The 22,110-nt window shown below is 39.5% G+C and overlaps 1 protein-coding gene and 1 non-coding gene across 3 annotated transcripts in view; one reads left to right on the forward strand and one right to left on the reverse strand.

The window, feature by feature from the left end:
• RIOK1 (RIO kinase 1) overlaps positions 1-19,020 on the forward strand; it is a 31,259-nt gene extending 12,239 nt beyond the window's left edge. The window contains exons 7-17 of one of the 2 annotated variants that reach the window (XM_047103310.1): positions 221-333; positions 441-521; positions 3,087-3,173; positions 3,576-3,713; positions 4,081-4,184; positions 4,391-4,497; positions 6,805-6,870; positions 9,503-9,622; positions 10,450-10,503; positions 11,726-11,878; positions 13,430-19,020. In XM_047103310.1, the coding sequence (XP_046959266.1) occupies positions 221-333; positions 441-521; positions 3,087-3,173; positions 3,576-3,713; positions 4,081-4,184; positions 4,391-4,497; positions 6,805-6,870; positions 9,503-9,622; positions 10,450-10,503; positions 11,726-11,878; positions 13,430-13,540 (1,134 nt within the window). In that variant the 3' untranslated portion in view covers positions 13,541-19,020. The remainder of the gene's footprint in view (positions 1-220; positions 334-440; positions 522-3,086; positions 3,174-3,575; positions 3,714-4,080; positions 4,185-4,390; positions 4,498-6,804; positions 6,871-9,502; positions 9,623-10,449; positions 10,504-11,725; positions 11,879-13,429) is intronic. The other variant, XM_047103311.1, reaches the window with a different exon arrangement.
• On the reverse strand, positions 2,410-2,482 carry TRNAE-CUC (transfer RNA glutamic acid (anticodon CUC)). The gene has a single exon. It is a non-coding gene; the product is annotated as a tRNA-Glu (tRNA).
• Positions 19,021-22,110: the final 3,090 nt, after the last annotated feature.

The following is a 22,110-nucleotide window of genomic DNA, read 5'->3' on the forward strand; positions in this document are numbered from 1 at the left end:
TATAAATTGGATCTTATATGTAAATTGGAGCTCAACTTACTGTACGTTTTGGTATGATGTTTCATATTTTAATTGATGTATTCAAAAGATATTTCTTCTACATGCTACTTCAGTTCACTTGACTTTGTTTTTTTGACTTTTGAGGATAGAATCAAACAGTTGAAAATTAAAATACTTTTGTTATTTTATACAAACTTATTTTGTTTTTGATGCAAAATAGGCTAATGTGTACCACGCTAGCACAGCAAATGGAGACAGCAGAGCAATCAAAATTTACAAAACTTCTATTTTGGTGTTCAAAGATCGGGATAAGTATGTAAGCGGGGAGTTCAGGTGAGTGAGCTCAGATTCTTTTTCCAGTGGCCTGATTTCTATATCCTAAAAAAATAAAAACTAGAAAAATAGAACGATTATAATAACAAGTGTTTTTCTTGTTCAAGATTTCGTCATGGCTATTGTAAAGGAAACCCCAGAAAGATGGTGAAAACTTGGGCAGAAAAAGAAATGAGGAACTTAATCAGGTGACTCTTGAGGGCGGGTGTCTGTGCTGTGCCAGGCATACTGGCCCCAGCTCCTTCTTGCTGACAAATCCCAGTGTGGTTCTGTGTAAAGGTGGGGACTCATAGTGCTGTTCAGTTGTGTTAGATCTGAGGTATGCAAAAGAAACCAATTTCTGGGCAAATAGAAACTACCTTATCTTCTCTGTTTTGAGAATCTGTTATAGAAAAATTTTCATTTATTCAGCAAGGGTGAGTCGTTTGAAGCACCTTGGTAGCCATGTGAAAGCATTTAGAATTTATACGGAGGATGATAGGGGGCTGTTGCAGGACTTTATTTTATTTATTTTTTTAATGTTTATTTTTGAGAGAGGGAGAGTGCAAGTGGGGAGAGGCAGAGAGACAGGGAGACAGAGGATTGATCTGAAGCAGGCTCTATGCTGACAGCAGAGAGCCCAATGTGGGGCTTGAATTCACAAACAATGAGATCATGATGTGAGCTGAAGTCAGTTGCTTAACCGACTGAGCCACCCAAGCACCCCTAATTTATTTATGTAAATTCAAGTTAGTTAACATATAACATAGTATTAGTTTCAGGAGTAGAATCAGTGATTCATCACTTACATGTGACACCCAGTGCTCACCCCAAGTGCCCCCCTTAATACCCATTGCCCATTTGGCTCCATCCACCCACCCAGTGCCCTCCAGCAACCCTCAGTTTGTTCTCTGTATTTAAGAATCTTACGGTTTATCTGTCTGTTTTTATCTTATTTTTCCTTCCCTTCCCCTATATTTATCTGTTGTGTTTCTAAAATTTCACATGTGAATGAAATCATATATTTGTCTTCCTCTGCCTGATTTATTTCGCTTAGCATAATACACTCTAGTTCCATCTACGTTGTTGCAAATGGCAAGATTTCTTTCTTTTTCATCACTGAGTAGTATTCCATTTTATATATATCATGTCTTTATCCATTCATCTGTTTATGGACATTTGGGCTCTTTGCATAATTTGGCTATTGTTGATAGTGCTGCTGTAAACATTGGAGTACGTGTACCCCTTCAAATCAGCATTTTTTTTTTTTATCCTTTGGATAAATACCTAGTAGTGCAATTGCTGGGTCGTAGGGTAGTTCTATTTTTACTTTTTTGAGGAACCTCCATACTGTTTTCCAGAGTGGCTGTTGCAAGATTTTAAACAGGGAAGTAACACAATCTGGTGGTCAGACTGATGGGTTATTTTGTCATAGGTATTGGAGTTTAGACAGTTTTGCTAGGTCCTAAACTCTATTATAGTTTCTTTTTCTTATTTCTATCCAGTTGTTTTTAAAAAAAATTTTAATGTTTATTTATTTTTGACAGAGAGACAGAGAGAGCCTGAACAAGGGAGGGACAGAGAAAGAGGGAGAGACAGAATCTGAAGCAGGCTCCAGGCTCTGAGCTATCAGCACAGAGCCCGACACGGGGCTCAAACTCACAAACCACGATGTCATGACCTGAGCTGAAGTCGGATGCTTATCCAACTGAGCCACCCAGGCACCCCTCCTCTTTCTATCCAGTTTTGGACATGTTTATGTATTATTCTTTGTGCTGATCCTTTTATATCAAGTGAAGGCAACTTGCTTAGCTGAGATGAAGTTTTTCAAAAAATTTGAAGTATTTTTTTCTCTTTCAAATAACTTTTAACTTTGTATGTGCCATACAGAGGTAACATACATTGGATACTTTAGTATTAAATCCTTATTTTGAAAGTCCTTCTGAAATCTTCCTGTGTTCAGTTAGCTAGCTAGATGTTAGGTATGAGTTCAACCGTGTTTTGTTTTGTTTTGTTTTGTTTTGTTTTGTTTTGTTTTGTTCTGTTTTGTTTTGTTTCATTTTGTTTCGTTTTGTTTTGTTTTGTAAGTAGACTCTGTGCCCAACATGGGGCTCAAACTCATGACCCTGAGATTGAGAATCACATGCTGTACCAACTGAGCCAGCCAGGCACCCTGAGTCCAACTGTTTTTATTAATCATTGTTTAGCTAGTCAGCTGAAAAGACATACCTGCTGTATCTCATCAATTCTTTTTTTTTTTTTTTTTTAATTTTTTTTTTCAACGTTTATTTTATTTTTGGGACAGAGAGAGACAGAGCATGAACGGGGGAGGGGCAGAGAGAGAGGGAGACACAGAATCGGAAGCAGGCTCCAGGCTCTGAGCCATCAGCCCAGAGCCTGACGCGGGACTCGAACTCACGGACCGCAAGATCGTGACCTGGCTGAAGTCGGACGCTTAACCGACTGCGCCACCCAGGCGCCCCTGTATCTCATCAATTCTGAGATGCACATTTGACAGGTTAATATCTCTGGAATGGGACCGAGTGTTAGAGACTGTGAGTAGTTGAATTGCCAGTGTTGTGTCATTCTTGGTCGTGCATCATGGTGTCACCTAAAAATCACTGGAGCCCTAGAGTTTATGACAAACAATAATACAGTTGAAACCTGTTGGCGCTGCCTCCTAACAGTGATACTAATCTTCTGTAGCCATTATAATTTGCTTTAGATGCTGTGTCACCTTCTCACTTGTCCTTTTACCTGTTTGAATATCACAGGCTAAACACCGCACAGATCCCATGCCCAGAACCTATCCTGCTAAGAAGTCATGTTCTTGTCATGGGTTTCATTGGTAAAGATGACATGTGAGTACGTAGAAGGCCTAATAATTACATGCTCAGAATGGTATTTTTAAGTGCTTTGAAGTATACAGTGTATAAATATTTCCCATTTAAATAGCTCCTTTTATCTTGAAGTATTTCATAGGATTTTTTTTACTATATGAGTGCATAGAGTTAATTTATTCTACCTTTTTTAAATCCCCAAATGCTTCAGAATAACAAAGTTCACCCTGTTTCTGAGAAATGTTTTGTATAGTAGGCTGCAAGAGCACTTGTTTCTTGACAGCTTGTTGAAATGGTACATCTGTCATGAGCCAAATTGTTCAGCAATGAGTTGTCGAAAAGAAGTGCATGTAGCAATGTAGTCTAAAGCAGGAAAACTTGTTCTGGGGCATTTTATCTTAGTTCATTTGATTTTTATTCAAGGCCAGCGCCACTGTTGAAAAACGTCCAGCTCTCAGAATCCAAGGCTCGGGAGTTGTATCTGCAGGTCATCCAACTCGTGAGAAGAATGTATCAAGACGCCAGACTCGTCCACGCGGATCTCAGTGAATTTAACATGCTGTGAGTGCATTTAGTCCTTTAGGAGCCACCTGCGTGGTGTTTCATGTCCTTTAAAGAAATAAAATCCCAATCTAAGAAGTCATTTTTAAATTTTAAAGTTTTAAAGTTGGCTTCCATGCGGTCATAGTATAGGATGTGTTCTCTGCCTCTGGTGACCTCAGTCACAGAATTGACCATCTGATCATTAACAGGCTTCTAGGACTTGGGAAATTTTCTCGGTTTTCATCTCTTGTTAGTCAAGCGGCCTCTTATCCTTACCCACCTTGTTCATCTTATTGGTTATTTCCCTTGCTTTTAAAGTAGAATTTTTTAAGCAAGGAATGCAGGAAAGTAGTAGCATCCAAGTCCTTGTGTGTCTGGCCCACAGGTACCATAGCGGAGGTGTGTACATCATTGATGTTTCCCAGTCCGTGGAGCATGACCACCCACATGCCTTGGAGTTCTTGAGAAAAGACTGTGCCAATATCAACGGTGAGTGGGAATTGGAGTTTCCAGCCAGCTTGTTTGTATAGTGGTTTTGCACTGTTAAGCTGTTGATATGGCCCTAAATCATTTGATACAGCGATTACCATTTGCTAGGAGATTGTGTATTTTTATTCATCTCTTTGTTTCTCTGTAAAGTAGTTGGAATAAACCTTTTCCCTCATAAAGCTATCATTATATTTTCCTTCCAACAGATTTCTTTTTGAAGCACAGCGTTGCCGTGATGACTGTGCGGGAACTCTTTGAATTTGTCACAGATCCATCCATTACACATGAGAACATAGATGCTTATCTCTCAAAGGTGAGATGGGGCGAGGAAGGGAAAGGGAAGAAAATGACAATAGTAATTTGCACTTAAATGGCGCTTCTAGGGACTCAGATTGCTTAGCATATGTTCATTTTGACAGCTTCCTGAGACCTTTTCCTTCTGATTTCACAGATAGGGAATCAAAAGTACAGTAAAAGGCCAATGAGAAAGCCAGGTTTCTTGACATGAAGCATTGGGCAGGATTACATAGACTGCCAAAGTTCATGAATGTTTAGTAAGAGACCTGTTCGCTTTTGGTGTTTCCCTTGTTTCTCAGAGGTCTTTCTGAATCCTAGAATTTTTGAAAGTGTGTTAAAACGTACATAGCATAAAACTTGCCATTGTAACCATTTTTAAGTGTACATGTCACTTAAGTGCATGCACAATGATGTGCCGCCACCGCCACCGTCCATCTCAGAACTTTTCTCCTTGTGCAAAATAGAAACTGTGCCCATTAAACATTAACTCCTCTTTCTTCCCTCCCACAGCCCATCCTACTTTCTGTCTGTGATGTTGCCTACTCTAGGTACCTCACATAAGTGGAATCAAGCTGTTTGTTTCTGTTTCTGGCTGACTTGATCCCCTTAGCGTAATGTCCTCAAGATTCATTCGTGGCATGCAGCACATTTTGTTTATCCATTCGTGTGTGGATGGACACTTGAGTTGCTTCTACCTTTCAGCTGTTGTGAATAATGCTGCTATGAACACGGCTGCACAAATACCTCTTCAAGACCCTGCTTTTATTTCTTTTGGGCATATACCCAAAAGTGGAATTGCTGCATTATATGGTAATTCTGCTTTTAATTTTAATACCGTTTTCCTTAGTGGCTATACCATTTTACATTGCCACCCAACACTGTGCAAGCATTCCAGTTTCTCCATGTACTCACATCCTCGCCATTTTCTGGTTTTGTTTTCCTGTTGGTGTTTTCCTGTTTTTGGAACAGCTATCCTGGTGAGCGTGAGATGGTGTCTTATAGTTGTTAATTTGCATTTCCCTGATGATTAGTGATGTTGAGCATCTGTCTTTTCACATGCTTGTTGGCATTTATAGATCTTCTTTGGGGACATGTCATCCACTTTTTTGCCCATTTTTAAATTGGATTGTTTTTTGTTGTTGAGTTACAGGAGTTCTTTATATATTCTGAATAGTAACCCCTTATCAGATCTGTGATTTATAGATACTTTCTCCCATTCTTTGGGCTGCCTTTTCCCTCTCTTGGTCACACCCTTTTGATTTTGGTGTCAGTGTATCTGTTTTTACTTTCGTTGCCTCTAAATCTAGAATACTGAATACGTGGCATATATGCCCCGAAACAGTTTTCCAGGTTTTATCATACCCTTTTTGTATTCTCCCCTTTCCTTGGAATGCCTTCCCATTTCTACCTTTGCACATTTTACTCTGCCTAGTGAATGTTAGAGCTCAGTTCAAAAGCTTTCTCCAGGAGGAATCAGGCAAAAATCATTGTTTCCACGGGTGTATTTCCCATATTATGTGAGCCTGTAATAGAAGTAGTTGTACTGCATTCTGTTATTAAGTTCTTTTTAATGTTGTCACCCTTTACTAGACCATGAACTGTTAAGGGACAGGACTTCTCTTCTTGTATTGCCTGTACCTCAGTCAGTACTGGTGCATACTAAGCAATTGCATATATTAATTGGATAAGTGGTATCATTTTTATTTCTAAACTCTTAAGCACTAATTTTAGTGTCTGAATGTAAAACAAAAAAACCTAGTACCACATTTTTTTCCTCTTTCCTGTATATTCTAAGTAGAGAACGAATCCAATTTTACAAGCCAGAGACTCTTGTAAAATCTGTCACCTTAGTGTCAGTCATCGTTTGTTCAAAGAGTTTTCTTTGGTGGTTGATGCTTCCACAGCATTAGAGACACATACTCAAAAGGACAATCCACCTTTCCTCTTTCATTTCTTTCATTGTCTATTCAAGAATTAAAGAATAGGTCTTTCATTCTTTGGGTCTCAGTTTTCTGTTAGTAAATGTTTTTGCTAATCATTTAAACATTAGGAAAAGTAGTTTTACTCTTAAGGAAAGGGGTGGGGATCCCCTGACGCTAGATGAGTTTGGTTTATTCTGTTACTTGTGAGCTTCCCGCAGCCTTTTTGGTGAGGTCTGACTGAGAGAGCTAACCTGTATCACTAGAGGTCACTGAGTCTTTTCTTTCAGAAGTGTAGAGGTGATACTGGTAAAAATTAGAGCAGGTTTATACTAAAATTGAGAAATGGATGCATCTTCTATAGGTTGAATATAAAGGAAAGTAACTTTTGATTTCTTTCCAAGGCCATGGAAATAGCATCTCAAAGGACCAAGGAAGAAAGGTCCAGCCAAGATCATGTGGATGAAGAGGTGAGATTTATTATCTACTCACAGGCTTAGGAAACACTGAGTTTTGTTTGTGTTTTTGTTTTTTGTTTGTTTGTTTTAAAGGCATGCTAGGTCACAAACTTGATTTTAAGAGAGAAGCAGTTTTCAAATGACTGTTTTCCTTGTGCATAATTTAACTGAGCCAGATTATATAAATACATTTCACTACATCATTCCACTCGGCAGCCTATGGACAATCTTTCTAGATAGAGAACTTTATTTACTTGAAGAATAATTGACGTGCAGTATTATATTACTTTCAGGTGTACAGCACAGTGATTCAACATTTATATACATTACTAAATGGTCACCACAATAAGTCTAGTTCCCATCTGTCACCATACATAGTTATTACAATATTATTGACCGTATTCCCTATGCTGTATTTTATATGTGACTTATTTAAAAATTTTTTTTTTTTTCAAAGTTTTTATTTATTTTTGGGACAGAGAGAGACAGAGCATGAACGGGGGAGGGGCAGAGAGAGAGGGAGACACAGAATCGGAAACAGGCTCCAGGCTCCGAGCCATCAGCCCAGAGCCTGACGCGGGGCTCGAACTCACGGACCGCGAGATCGTGACCTGGCTGAAGTCGGACGCTTAACCGACTGCGCCACCCAGGCGCCCCTATATGTGACTTATTTTAAAACTGGAAGTTTGTACCTCTTAATCCCCTTCACATATTTTGCTCTGCCCCTTATCCTCTCCCCACCTGGCAACCACCAGCTTGTTCTCTATATTATGAGTCAGTTTCTGTTTGTTTTTTTTAGAATCCACATATAGGTGAAGTCTTATAGTATTTGTCTCTCTCTTTTATTTCACTTAATGTAATACTCTTGAGGTCTGTCCATGTTATCACAAATGACAAGATTTCATTTTTTTTTTTTTTTACTAATAATTTTATTTTACTGTGTACGTGTATCCACAGACATACAAGCACTCCATTTTCTTTGTAGATGGACACTTAAGTTACTCCCTTATCCTGGCTTTTGTAAATAATACTTCAGTGAACATAAGGTACATCTATCTCTTTGAATTAGTATTTTTATTCTCTTTGGTTATATACTCAGAAGAATTGCTGAATTTTATGGTAGTTCTGTTTTTAATTTTTTGAGGAACCTCCATATACTTTTCCATAGTGGCTGCACCAGTTTGCATTCCCACCAGCAGTGCATGGGGGTTCTCTTTTCTCTATACCCTTGCCAATACTGATTTATTTTTGATACTAGCCATTCTGACTGGTGTGAGTTGATATCTCATTATGGTTTAGATTTGTATCTCCCTGATGATAAGTGATCCTGAGCATCTTTTCATGGGTAAGTTGGCCATCTGTATGTCTTTGGAAAAATCTCTGTTGAGGTCCTCTGCCCATTTTTTAAATCAGATTGTTTTTTTGTTGGTGGTGAGTTGTAGGAGTTCCTTCCATAGTTTAGATATTAACCCTTTATTAGATGTATCATTTGTAAATATTTTCTCCCGTTCGGTAGACTGCCTTTTCGTTTTGTTGATGGCTTTGTTTGCTGTGAAAAAGCTTTTTAAGTTTGATGCAGTCCCATTTGCATATTTTTGCTTTTGTTGCCCTTGTCTGAGGAGACAGATCCAAAAAATATTGCCAACACTGTTGTTTAACGTTACTGCCTTTATTTTCTTTTAGGAGTTTTATAGTTTTGGGTCCTACATTTAGGTCTTGGCTCTATTGTGAGTTTATTTTTGTGTATGGTGTAAGAAAGTGGTCCAGTTTCATTCTTTTGCATGTGACTTCCAGTTTTCCCACCACCATTTGTTGAAGAGACTGTCCTTTCCCCATTGTGTGTTCTTACCTCCTTTGTTGTAAATTCATTGACCTTATATGCATGGGTTTATTTCTGGCTTATTTATTCTGTTTCCTTGATCTATGTGTCTGTTTTTGTGCTAGTGCTATAGTCTCTTGATTATAATAAGTTTGTAGTGTAGTTTGAAATCAGAGAGTATAATACTTGAGATAGAGCACATTTTTAAAGAAGCTATTGAAACATGACTCAAGAAGGAAAATCCTGTTTCAGTTCGTGACTGTGAATTTTAAAATGATTTATATGTTGATTTCAGTAACATTGTAGATTTTAAATATTTATGGTAAAAAAGAAAATTGTTTTAGCCTTGAAGATCAGTGGATTTTTTGTGAGTGTGATCCATGTTCTCACAGCTATTAGTGTGATGGATGACTATAAGGCACCCTATATTTATCACCAATTCTGAACCCTTTTCACCATAGCACAGGACAGACAATATTTCTATGTAAGAACATGTTCCTTTGTAAGGCATAACCAGGGCAGCACTTGCTAATGCAACTCCATTCCTTCCTTTCCCACTCAGAAAAGCTTTTGAGAATGCAAATGAAGGGAGAGAGGTGTTATTTTAAGGATAACTTCAAATCATTTCATATTTTATTGTTAGTAACAAATTCCTTTTGGCACACCACACAGCAGATGTAAACACCAGTGTTTGCGGAGAGCCTGGCTGAAAATCAGTGTTGTAGATGACGATAGGTTCCTCTGTGACATGACGGGTGTGGGATGCTCAGTGAATGAGAGAAGCATGTGAATAACACTTTTGGTTTTACTTTCCGTGTGTGTTAGGTGTTTAAGCGCGCATACATTCCTAGAACCTTGAACGAAGTAAAAAATTACGAGAGGGATGTGGATATAATGATGAAATTGAAGGAAGAGGATATGGCCATGAATGCCCAACAAGACAATGTGAGTAGCTTGATTTGTATATAGCAAGCAAATTTACAGAGGAAGCTACTGTCACATACCTGCCTCTTGACTGTTGGCTTCTAATCTAGTGAGATGGCTAATTCCCTTTGCATTAACAGGTCCTTTCTGTGTATTGGATGTAAAGGATGTTCACTGGCATTTGTGAAAAAATGACACATTTGAGTCCAATAGATGATAGTTGCAGAAAATTGAAGATATCTGTATAAGTCTAGGCTATAAATCATTATTATAGTGGGTCTGTTAACATATGTGTTTCAAGGTCTGGAACATTTTTTTTTTCTGTGAAAAAGCCAGATAGTAAATATTTTTGACTTTGCATGCCAGGAAGCAAATTGGAGGCTATTATGTAGGTCATTATATAACAAAGAAAAAATTTCCCCAAGTATTTATTGATGAAATTAAAAGCTCTTTAATAATAATCAATTCCTACTAATCACAATTCCTATTAGTGAGAGAAGAATGGAGTTATTTGGGGGAGGACAATACATTTCATTTAATTGAGATTCAGAGTTAGAGTTTTGTGTCATCAGGTTGGTGGCAGAGTTTCATCTGTAAAAACCATCAGGCTGTGGGTAGGTTGTGGGCAGGTTGTGGGCCAGAGTTTGCTCATGTCTCTTATGTTTGGTGGGCAAGAATAATTCCCACCAAGAATAAACTATGTGTTGAGAGGAGATAAATTTTAGGCTCCTTTTAATAATCACAGAAGGTACCGGTCAGCTCCCAGCGTTCTTCCATAATATTACAGGGTGTGTTCTTCACAGCGTAGGTTTATGTTGACTCTTCTTTTTTGTCTCTTTGGTTATAAGATTCTGTACCAAACTGTTACGGGAATGAAGAAAGATTTGTCAGGAGTTCAGAAGGTATGAGAACATGTGTTGCTGTTCACTTACGTGAATACTCCTTTGGAGGGTATAAAACTTGATGTATACTAGAATTAAATTAGCAGTGATATTATATTAGTATAGATCCTTTCCAAGTTCATGGGAATTTTCAGAAATGCCCTTTTTTTGTTCATTCTTTTAACCCTAAGACTGAAATTTGGGAATTTACGGTTTATTTCTCATTCTGCCTCCGAATTGTTCTATTGTTGTTGCTGAGGCAGTGATATTTTTTATATCCTGGTCTTCATTTGTGAAATTATTGATGATAGCCATGTATTTCTTAATGTTTTTACAGTCAGCTTTAAAAAAAAAACAAAGACAATGGTATCTGGTCTCTTACTGCTTTATAACCTGTTGAAGAGCAATCTCCTCATGAGTCTAGCAGTCTTATACCGCTGGATTCCTTAGGGGTTTTTTCTTGGAAAAGTCTTGTTTTATTTTGTTTTACATTTCAGGATGGTGCAGATTAATTCTAATTAAGCAGTAGTAAATAAAGGCAGTTCTTGTTATTTTAATGTTCTTAACTAAAGGCTTAAATGTGAAGGATCATAGTTTGCTTTTTGAAAATTTGATGTGTGTTTGTTTTTGGAAGAATCAAATTAGGAAAACTCACATACTTACTATGTGTTATATATAGCAAGTGTTACAGGGCTGTTGTGCCATGAATTCCAGGCCAGGAACATTTTGTTAAAACTGGCCAGGAAACCTTTTTGTACAGTTCCCTTTTAAAGTTTACTTTTTATTATAAAAAGAAACCTCTTGTTCTTTAAAAATGCTTTCTGCTAAAACGTCAGAAAAGAAAATCTCTCTTGTTTAAATATTGGTTTCCCTTTTGATTAACAATAAATTGTTGCTTAAAATCGTATTCATAGGAAAACAGCTGTGAGATTATCCAAATAAATCTTCTAATTCTTACTTCCATCTATATTTCACATCTTTCGATACTCCAGCTCAGTTCTGTCTTTGATCTGAGTCACCCAGGAAAGCCCCAGTTCCTTCATTTGGGTATGTTCTTGAGCCTCACGAGATGGGCTGTTTTCTAGCTTCTGCCCTGATGTTCTGTTGTTTTTGATGCTTCAGTACAGGATGTTGTTTTTCAGTGTATATCTGCAAGGCTAAAAAATCTGAATTGTGGCTTTAACACATTTAACAATAGATAACTAAGTGGTTTCGAATGACATGGTTTTGTAATATTTTCAAGGTTCCTGCACTTCTGGAAGATCAAGTTAAGGAAGAGGCTTGTTCTGATTCAGATGATGCTGGAAGCTCTGAGTGTTCTGACACAGACTCTGAAGAGCAGGGAGACCAGGCCTGCTCCAGGAAACCCGCTGCTGACCCTGAAGTTGATAAAAAGGTTAGTGAGAACTCAGATTCCCTTGTTCTTCAATGTGGCAGCAAAGCCAGCCTCATTTCTCTTTGTTCACATATCTAGATTATGATGGCAGAACATAGTATTGATCAGTAAGTACTTCCAGTTGTAGATCTAGTTTCTAAGTGTGAACTTTGCCTTTGGAAGTCACACTGTTTAGGGATTGGACTGCTATTAAGAGGTCCCTGGGCACTGCCTAGAGAGAAGGACACACTGAATTCATTGATCAGAAATGATTGTAATTCACTTGAAATACAAATGATGTTGGAGTTGTCCCATGATGAAATATTGAAACGCCATTTTACAGGGGATTTGCAGCCCCGCCAAGTGTAGCCAGGATCTAAAAGACTTACTCCACTCCTAGCCATGGACAAGAGACACTACTGACTGAATGATACATGACTGTAAATGTTACTCTTCATTCTTAGCTTGATCCTTTAAACCTTACAACATGTGGGTCCTAAGACTTCTGAGAGACATACCGAGCTCACGTGCACAGAATTTTCTCTTTCAGTCTACTAGAAATGCTTAGTCTGTTTCCAACCTTTATTTCTCTTAGAGTATGAAACTTGTGAAGAAAATTAGTTGCAAACATTTAATAATCCTCCCAGATATTTCTGTTTGGCAGTCTTCAAATTTCTTTCTTTTTTCTTTTCTTTTCTTTTCTTTTCTTTTCTTTTCTTTTCTTTTCTTTTCTTTTCTTTTCTTTTCTTTTAGAGACAGGGTGTGGGGGAGGAGCTGAGGGTGGGGGGGAAGAGACAGAGAGAAAGAGGGAGGGAGGGAATCTTAAGCAGGCTCCATGCTGGGCATAGATCTCAGGATCCTGAGATCATGACCTGAGCAGAAATTAAGAGTCACTTAACCGACTGACTAATCTAGGTGCACCTGGCAGTCTTCAGGGTTGTTTTTGTTTTTTGTTTTTATTTTTTTTTTTCGTATTTATTTTTGAGAGAGAGAGACAGAGTGTAAGCAGGAGAGGAACAGAGAGAGAAGGAGACACAGAATTCGAAGTGGGCTCCAGGCTCTGAGCTGTCAGCACAGAGCCTGATGCAGGGCTTGACCTCACGAACTGTGAAATCATGACCTGAGCCAAAGTCGGACGCTTAACTGACTGAGCCTCCCAGGCACCCCGTTTTTTTTTTAATGTTTATTTATTTTTGAGAGAGAGAGTGAGTGTGAGGCAGGGAGAGGCAGAGAGAGAGGGAGAGAGAGAATCCCAAGCAGGTGCTATGCTGTCAGAGCAGAGCCTGATGTGGGGTTCGAACCCAGGAACCTGGGAGATCATGACCTGAGCCAAAATCAAGAGTCAGACACTTAACCAACTGAACCACCCAAGTGCCCCACAAATTTCTGTTAAGAAACTCCAAAGACAAATTTCGAATGAAATTTCACTACCAAATCATAATCATTTTCATCTAGTTATATTCACTTTTATCTTTTCACATATATTTTTTTATTTAGTTGTAATAGTAAAGTTAATACCCTGAACAAATGAAGTCTGCAGGTTCTTTTAGTTTATTTTTGTTTTTTTTACAGGAAAGAAAAAAGATGGTCAAGGAAGCCCAGAGAGAGAAAAGAAAAAACAAAATTCCAAAACATGTGAAAAAAAGAAAGGAGAAGACCGCCAGGATGAAAAAGGGCAAATAGAATCAGAACACCACAACATAAGAGTAATTTACCATCTGTCACTTTTCTCACCCACGCTGTGAGCTATGAGCTGCGTCTTGAAGACGTGCTACTGATTTTAACTGAGGTTATCACGGCAGTGTCATGAAGACGGAGTTACGTGTTCTCATCTAATTATGTAAAAAGCTCTAAGCTCTCTTATCTAGACCCAGTCACTGCCTCTGTGTGGTATTGACAGAGGATTTATTTAAGCAACTATATGAAGAACTTTGTACAATTTTATTTTTATATGTATTTTTTTCTCCTGCAGTGTGTTTTTTGAGGCATCATAAATGTTATAATGTAATGAGCATTCATCGTCTTTAAGTGTAAAGGCACTTTGGACAGACTTGGCAGATTGTATTTGCTTTGTTTGTACATGCCAGAGACCCATCTGAAATCATTTGATCACAGGGCCACGGTTTCTGTAGAAGGGAGTTTCCCTTCGAAGAGAATTCACATGGCTGTTGACATAATCATTCACTGCAACTGTTACGACCGTGAGGTATGCATTGATGCTCATTTGTGATGCACTTATGCATCATCTCTGATACTCTTTTGAGTTCAGACATCCCAGTTCGTAATCTGTTTCACACTCTGCTGTTTGGCCTGTTCATTCACTCATCAAATATTTGAGTGGCTCAGGTGCTAGGGATACAGAAGTAAACAAAACCAAAAAATTACTACCTTCAGGTAGTTTACATTTTGAAAGGAAAACATTAAACAAGTAAATAAAAAACAGTGTCTGAGTAGGTGGTGAATTCTGTGGAGAGAAAGGATGCAGAAAAGAGAGAACTCCTGGGGAGGAAGGAGGCTGCCATTGTCAAACAGTCCACACTAAGCAGCTACCTTTGAGCAAATACTTGAAGAATGTGAGTCGTGTGCATATTCGGAGAGAAGGGTATTCCAGGCACAACAGGTGGGAAGGCCTTGAGACAGAAGTGTGCCTGAAAGTTCTAGAAACAAGAGACTCCCGTAACTGAGAAAGAGGAGATCCGATGGTGCCAGGCTATTAGAAGGTTTTGAGCAGAGGAAGGATACGATCTGACTTGGGTTTTGGGAGGATCTTGATCTCTCTAGCCTTTGTGGAGTCCTGAGTAGGAAGCAAGGGTGGGAGACCAGTGGGTGGTTACGGTGGTAGCCCACGTGAGCGATGGTGATGACTTGGTCTAGGATGGTAGCAGTGGACTTAGAGCAGTGGGATTCTGGGTGTAACACAAAGTGGAGCAACCCTGATGTGCTGAGGGGAGTATGTATCAGGCGTGTGACAGACAGTGAGGGATGACTTCAGGATTTGTGACCCAAGCAACTGAGAGACTGTTGGAGTTGCCACTTCTGTGTTGGGAAGGAATGTGGCTGGAGCAGGTTTTGGGGGTAAGAGATGAGATAAAAGCTTACATTGCAACAAAGCACAAAGGTCAAAAGAAATTAATTTTTAACTTTTTACCATATACTTTATGTTAGAAATGTCTGTTTTAGCCCTTGCATCAGAAACAGTTGCTACAAATAACCTTAGTTTACCTTAAACTGAAGCTTGCACCTGCTTGTTTGAAGGTTGGTGGGCTACTGGGGGTGGTCAACTAAGCTTTTAAAATATTAGATCACGTTTATTATGTTCATACGATCTTCTCCCTGACTTCAAAAAGTTCAAAATGCAGAATGTAATTCAGTGAAATACAACAGCCCCTCTAAAATATTCTACAATTAACCAAAGGGAAAGCAGAAACAGACTTAACAATTCTATACACCTTTGAGGGTTTTCTCTTCAGGATCTTCCCTATGTTGTATTTGTTTGGTCTTACTCTCTGACGGGGTGTATTTGAAGAGGCCAAGTTTCTCAGTGCTATCTTTTGGTGAATCTAATGTAATTATGAAGTTTGGAATCAATTTCTCTTGGGCAGAAGTAGTGTCAGCAAGATACAGGGACAATTCCTTCTCATTTGCATTGCTTCCGGGAGGAAGTGGCTTGTAAAATACCAAAATTTGGGACTATAGGGAGATTCTAGGGGGTGTCTGGGTAGCTTGGTTAAGCATGAGGGTCGTGAGTTCAAGCCCCAATTTGGGCCCCATGCTAATTTGGGCGTGGAACCTACTTTAAACAAAGGGGGGGTAGATTCTAGTTTGAGGAACATTTTTCTAATAACTGTCTTGCTGATAGGCTGTTTCCCTGTTTGGATTTGTGGGCCACTGGTAATATTCCTGGCAAACTTGTCTGAAACTGTATGTCCCCATTCCTGTCTTTCTCACCAGAAGGCTTAGAAGGAGTCTCTTCTTAGGCAGACTTCTAGAGCTATTTGCTGACTTCAGTTGCAATTGAATTTTGAGTGCCTGACAGGTTTTAAGTGCCCATGGATTATTGGTTGTACAGTTACTTTCCATCTGGAGGGATGAGGTTTGGGTCTTTGACTCAAAGGCTGGTACATAATTTTGTCAGTTGTACGTGTATCTGATTTCCTGTCATATTTTGTTGATACTTAATCCTTTCAAATAATGTACGTTCTTTCTAAAAGTTAACTGTGAGAAATTTGGATAATTTCTTTGAAGCACAAAATCACAGCTATCTCCAGGGCTGCTCTAGGTGTCATCCTTTCTGTGATGAAGCAGTTTGGGACCAGAACTTGCACAGGCCCAGATGCTCCAGCATTTGAGTACGGCCTTGCAGCAAAAAGACAGGAACTATGGTGGCACTATTTGTCTCAGTCTGACAAGTAGGAAACCCAGGTTTCTGTGCTGGCATCAGGTTTCCTTCAGTTTTCTCTCTCCTTGATGAAGATGGACTCAAGAGGTTGGAAAACGTTTTGGTTTGGTACAAAGGGTTGTTTGAGATGGTCTCTCCTTTTCAAGAATGTTCTGTTGAATTCAGTGTGAGCAGCTTGCTGTTTTTTGGTAGTGGGCCTATCCTGTTTTGTGGCTGTGATCTCATTAGTCTTTTGGATTGGCAAATGAAGAGTTGAAAAGTTCTAAAAGCTGGTAAAAAAAAAATTCAGTTTAAGGACATCTCAAACGTCATGGGCTCCAAAGGAGGACATTAAAATCTTTTTGTTTTCAAAAGCTTGACAGGTTTTCTAATTTTTAGTTGTTTATACACACAGTAAGTAGAGACCATGACCGTTCAGAGTTCTACCTTGGGGGTTACTTTGTCATGGTGAAAGAGTTGCACTGATCAGCATCTCCTCAAAGTATAGTTTCCCAGGAAGATGTTTTATGAGCACATCAGATGGACACAGCTTTCAACCATGGGTAATCATTAAGCAAGAGCTCTTTATGCTGTGTTTTGAATCGGATTAAGTTGTCACAGTCCCTACATTTCGGTTGCAGTTTTTAACTTCTGTAGCCTTTGGGTTTGTGTTGCCTTGGACATAAAGACTTTTGTAAATGCCCCAGGGCAAATTGGAATGCTGGGTATCAAATCATCTAAGCTAGTTTCCGAAGGAGAAGATGCCTTTCTTGCACCTGTGTTCTCCATGCATCTTGGTCCCAGTTGATAGTGTTATGGAAACCTCTGGACTTGAATTTGAGGAACCAAGACTTGAATTGGTGGAATTCTTGACTTTGGTTTTCAGCTTTCCTTCATCTTCTGTGTCACTGCACATCGTGCTTTGAGTGCTGGCAGGCCATGAGTGTGAGAAGGTGGCTGTCCTACAGCTAGAGTAACCACACAGCCACACAATCTTTGTCCTCATTCCCCCCCTACCCAGAACGGTAAGGAGGTCATCTAGTGTGTGAGCAGAGCTACTTGTAGCTCTCTGAGACGCTTCCATGTCTCATGAGTGCTACTTAGTAGTTTTTGTTTGTTTGTTTGTTTAGTAGTAGTTTTGTTTAAAGGCTGATCAACCTCATCCTCTTTGGATGAGATTTTTAACCTGCGTAACCACTGTATATGACCATCATGGGGTTCTAGATTTGTCACTGAAAAAGTGGTAGGTCCTTGGGGCCAAAGAATTGTTGGAGTCATGATACTACTAGAGTGCAGAAGTTGGAAAAACAGAGGAGGCCAGAGAAAGGTATGTTTAAGGTCATACTAATGGAAAGTTGCCCTTGGACATATCTGCGGTGCAGCCATGGGTGGGAGTGGCCACGGGAGGGTAACAGACAAAAGCATTGAAGGCCGGAAGGCCAAGAAACTGAGGCTAGGGCATGGCAGGGCCATCTGTGTTAGGACAGGCCTAGTTTTAGAGTGTCTGTAGGAGCCCTCCTTCAGTCTTCAGGGAGAGAAGGGAAGTGAGCCGGGGAGGGTGTGGCATCGATGCTTGCCACTTGGAGGGGAAGTGAGCAGTGTCTGATGACATGAAACTAAGGGTGGCAGGTCGAGCAGTGCCCCCAGGAGAGCCAGAGTTTAAATGCAGTAAGTAAAAGGGAACCCTCAGAGGAGATGCTGAGGACACAAGGCTCTTGTGTCTGACAACGAGTTCTGAAAGGCCCCGTGGGAGTGTTTCAGGACTTAGAAAGGGAAGGGATCTATTTGAGCTCAGGTGCAGGCCAAGCCTTGGTGGTGTTGGCGGCCTTCAGGTTCTCAGAACCTGATGCCATGAAGTAGATGCGGCGACCTCTGTGGAGATAGTAGTGGGGCCCACCTCACAGAGTTCCTGTGAAGGATGCTGAGGAGAGCTTGGTGAGGGGTGGAGCAGGCCTTCAATGCCTAGACCCATTGCTCAGTCACTGAAAGTGGAACAGCCAGACACGTGGGCGCTCCTGTTGTGGAGTAGGAAGAAGCGCAACACAGCCACCTGTGAAGTATCTTGCCTCCTACAGAAGCCACTGAGCCTGAATCCAGGTAGTCTCCAGATGTGGTCAGCGGTTATAGGAAATACACAGCACACAGGGGCTGGATTAACTGAGGCTGGGAGGAATCAGTCATCCAAATCCAGAGTCAGAATATCTGTCAGGGAAAAAGGAAGAAGCACTGTTGCAAAAAGTGGAAGAAATCTAAGAGGCATGCATGCCAATGCTGGAGACGTCGTTTGGATCCTGATTAGACCAAATCAATTGTAAGAAGATGGGCTTTTTTTGTTTGTTAGGCAAACAGAATAAATTTAAAATGGAGTAGGTATTCGATGATGATAGGAAGGAATTGTAATTTTATTGGATATGAGGGTGGTATTGTTCCATTTTAAAAATTGTGCTCTGTGTGGACTGAAGACTTTATGGGTCAGACAAATAGGATGTCTGGGATTGCTTGAAAATACTCCATCTTTATCCCCATCCCTGCAGTAGACAAGACAAGATCAGAACATTAGTGAATGCTAAAGCTGAGAGTAATGGGTGTATAGGATTCATTGTGTTATTCTATTTCTATGTATAAAAGTTTCCATAAAAGTGTTTTTTAAGATGATTTAAAGCATATTAAAAACAGGGCTTGTCACTTAGTGTCTATATACTTGTCTTATTATTTTTAAGTAACTGTTTTTGCCTGAGCATCAAGGTTTAACCATGTGGGCCAAATAAAGTCGGTATAGGCAGAATCGTGATGCCTACTGGTCCTGGACTCGCTTGGTGTCACTTGAAATGAACTTTTGGGTCTGAAATTCAGATGCCACTAGTAGGGTGCAGTTGGAGAACCTGTATAAAGAACAAAGGCTGATGGAACCTTTAGTTCTGCTGAACCTGATCCTTGTTTTAAAATATGATGCCACCTTCTGAGTGCCCTGTCCTAACCACTGTTTGGCATGGCTGTCTGCCCACTTCCCTGAGGCCCCTACATTCTTTATTACCTTTGCACTATTTTTCTAGAGCTCTTCTAACTCACTTACTTGGATATTGAATTTACTTCTGTATATCACGTGTCTTCGCTCACTTCCAAAACTCTGATTAGAATGTAAGCTTCATAAGGGCAAGGATTTTTACCTTTGTTCAGTTTTGTATCCCAGCACCTAGAATGTTGTCTGAAACATAGTAAATGCTCCATAAATATTTAAGTGAATGATAGGTCGTGTTCCTTAAACAAAAATGAGGGTATTACATCAATTGGATGCGCCCCTCATGTTCATAACAATGAAAAGTAGAAGTTGATGTGGACTTCTTTGTACCCTCTCTAGCCCTACCCTGACCAGCGGTGTCCACTTTAAAGTGGCTGACCCGAGCTTTGTCTGTAGGCTATAGCACTGCCCCTGTGACACTCAAGTCAATGGAACTGATGGGTTTTTGTTTTTAATATTTATTTGAGAGAGAGCATGTGTGCACGAGAGCAGGGGAGTGGCGGGGGTGTCGGGTGGGGGGAGAATCCCAAGCCTGTTCCTGCACTGTTAGCACAGAGCCAACGCTGGGGCTTATTCTCACGGTTCATGGGATCATGACCTGAACTGAAATCAAGAGTTGGACACTTAACCGACTGAGCCACCCAGACGTCCCTGGAACTCATGGGTTTTAAACCAGATTGATATTTTGACTTTGACCATGTGACACCATTTGAGCATTATCCAAAGTGCTCAGCCAAAATTGGATTGACTGATGAATTCTTCAGTCACCACAATGTGTAACAATGGGAATCTTTGAAACCAACGTTTGTGTTTACACATTTTGTCATCTTTTCTAAAATATAGACTGAATAGACAAAGTTTTTAAGATAAATTTATTTTAAAAGATGGTTCTGACTTGAGGGGTACCTTGGTGGCTTAGTCACTTAAGTGTCCAACTCTTTTTTTTTTTTTTTAATTTTTTAGTTTATATCCAAGTTAGCATATAGTACAATAATGATTTCAGGAGTAGATTCCAGTGGTTCATCCCCTATGTATAACACCCAGTGCTCATCCCAACAAGTGTCTTCCTTAATGCCCCTTACTCATATAGCCCAACCCCCCTGCCCACAACCCCTCCAGCAACCCTCTGTTTGTTGTCTATATTTGAGTCTCTGATGTTTTGTCCCCCTCCCTGTTTTTATATTATTTTTGCTTCCCTTCCCTTATGTTCATCTGTTTTGTATCTTGAATTCTACATATGAGTGAAATCATGTTATATTTGTCTTTCTCTAATTTTGCTTACATAATACACTCTAGTTCCAAGAAAGTGGTCCCGGTTCATTTTTCTGCATGTCACTGTCCAGTTGTCCCAACACCACTTGCTGAAGACACTGTGTTTATTCCACTGGATATTCTTTCCTGCTTTGTCGAAGATTAGTTGGCCATACATTTGTGGGCCCATTTCTGGGTTCTCTATTTTGTTCCATTGTTCTAAGTATCTGTTTTTGTGCCAGTACCATACTGTCCTGGTGATTTTTGTAACACATCTTGAAGTCTGGGATTGTGATGCCTCCAGCTTTGGTTTTCTTTTTCAAGATTGCTTTGGCTATTTGGGGTCTTTTCTGGTTCCATACACATTTTGGGATTGTTTGTTTTAGCTCTGTGAAGAATGCTGGTGTTATTTTGATATATTGCATTGAATATGTAGATTGCGTTGGGTAGGATCAACATTTTAACGATATTTATTCTTACAATCCATGAGCATGGAATATTTTTCCACTTTTTTGTGTCTTCTTCAGTTTTTTCATGAGCTTACTAAAGTTTTCAGCATATAGATTTTTCACTTCTTTGGTTAGGTTTATTCCTAGGTATTTTATGGTTTTTGGTGCAATTGTAAATGGGATTGATTCCTTGATTTCTCTTTCTGTTGTTTCATTATCTGTATAGAAATGCAACAGATTTCTGTGCATTGATTTTATATCCTGAGAATTTGTTGAATTCATGGATCAATTCTAGCAGTTTTTTGGTGGAATCTTTTGGGTTTTCCATATAGAGTATCATGTCATCTGCAAAGAGTGAAAGTTTGACTTCCTCCTTGCTGATTTGGATGGCTATTATTCCCTTGTGTTGTCTGATTGCTGAGGCTAGGACTTCCAATACTGTGTTTAATAACAGTGGTGAGAGTGGCTATCCCTGTCACGTTCCTGACCTTAGGGGGAAAGCTCTCAGTTTTTCCCCGTTGAGGATATTTGTGGTGGGTCTTTCATACGTGGCTTTTGTGGTCTTGAGGTATGATCCTTCTATCCCTACTTTCTTGAGAGTTTTTATCAAGAAAGGATGCTGTATTTTGTCACATGCTTTCTCTCCATCTTTTTAGAGGATCATGTGGTTCTTGTCCTTTCTTTTATAGATGTGATGTATCACATTGATTGTTTTGTGAATATTTAACCAGCCCTGCATCCGAGGTATGAATCCCACTTGGTCGTGGTGAATAATTCTTTTAATGTATTGTTGGATTGGTTGGCTAGTGTCTTGTTGGGGATTTTTGCATCCATGTTCATCAGGGAAATTGGTCTGTAGTTCTCCTTTTTAGTGGGGTCTTTGTCTGGTTTTGGAATCAAGATAATGCTGGCTTCATAGAATGGGTTTGGCAGTTTTCCCTCCATTTCTATTTTTTGGAACAGCTTCAAAAGAATGTTCTTTAAATGCTCTTTAAATGTTTGGTAGAATTCCCCTGGAAAGCCATCCAGTCATGGACTCTTCTTTTTTGGGAGATTTTTGATTACTAATACAAATTTCTTTACTGGTTATGGGTCTGTTCAAATTTTCTGTTTCTTCTTATTTCAGTTTTGGTAGTTTATATGTTTCTAGCAATTG

The sequence above is a fragment of the Lynx rufus genome, unplaced genomic scaffold (assembly GCF_022079265.1).
Source record: "Lynx rufus isolate CCGP_SWC_20201006 ecotype Redwood Valley unplaced genomic scaffold, mLynRuf1.p SCAF_6, whole genome shotgun sequence".
NCBI classification, from domain to species: domain Eukaryota; kingdom Metazoa; phylum Chordata; class Mammalia; order Carnivora; family Felidae; genus Lynx; species Lynx rufus.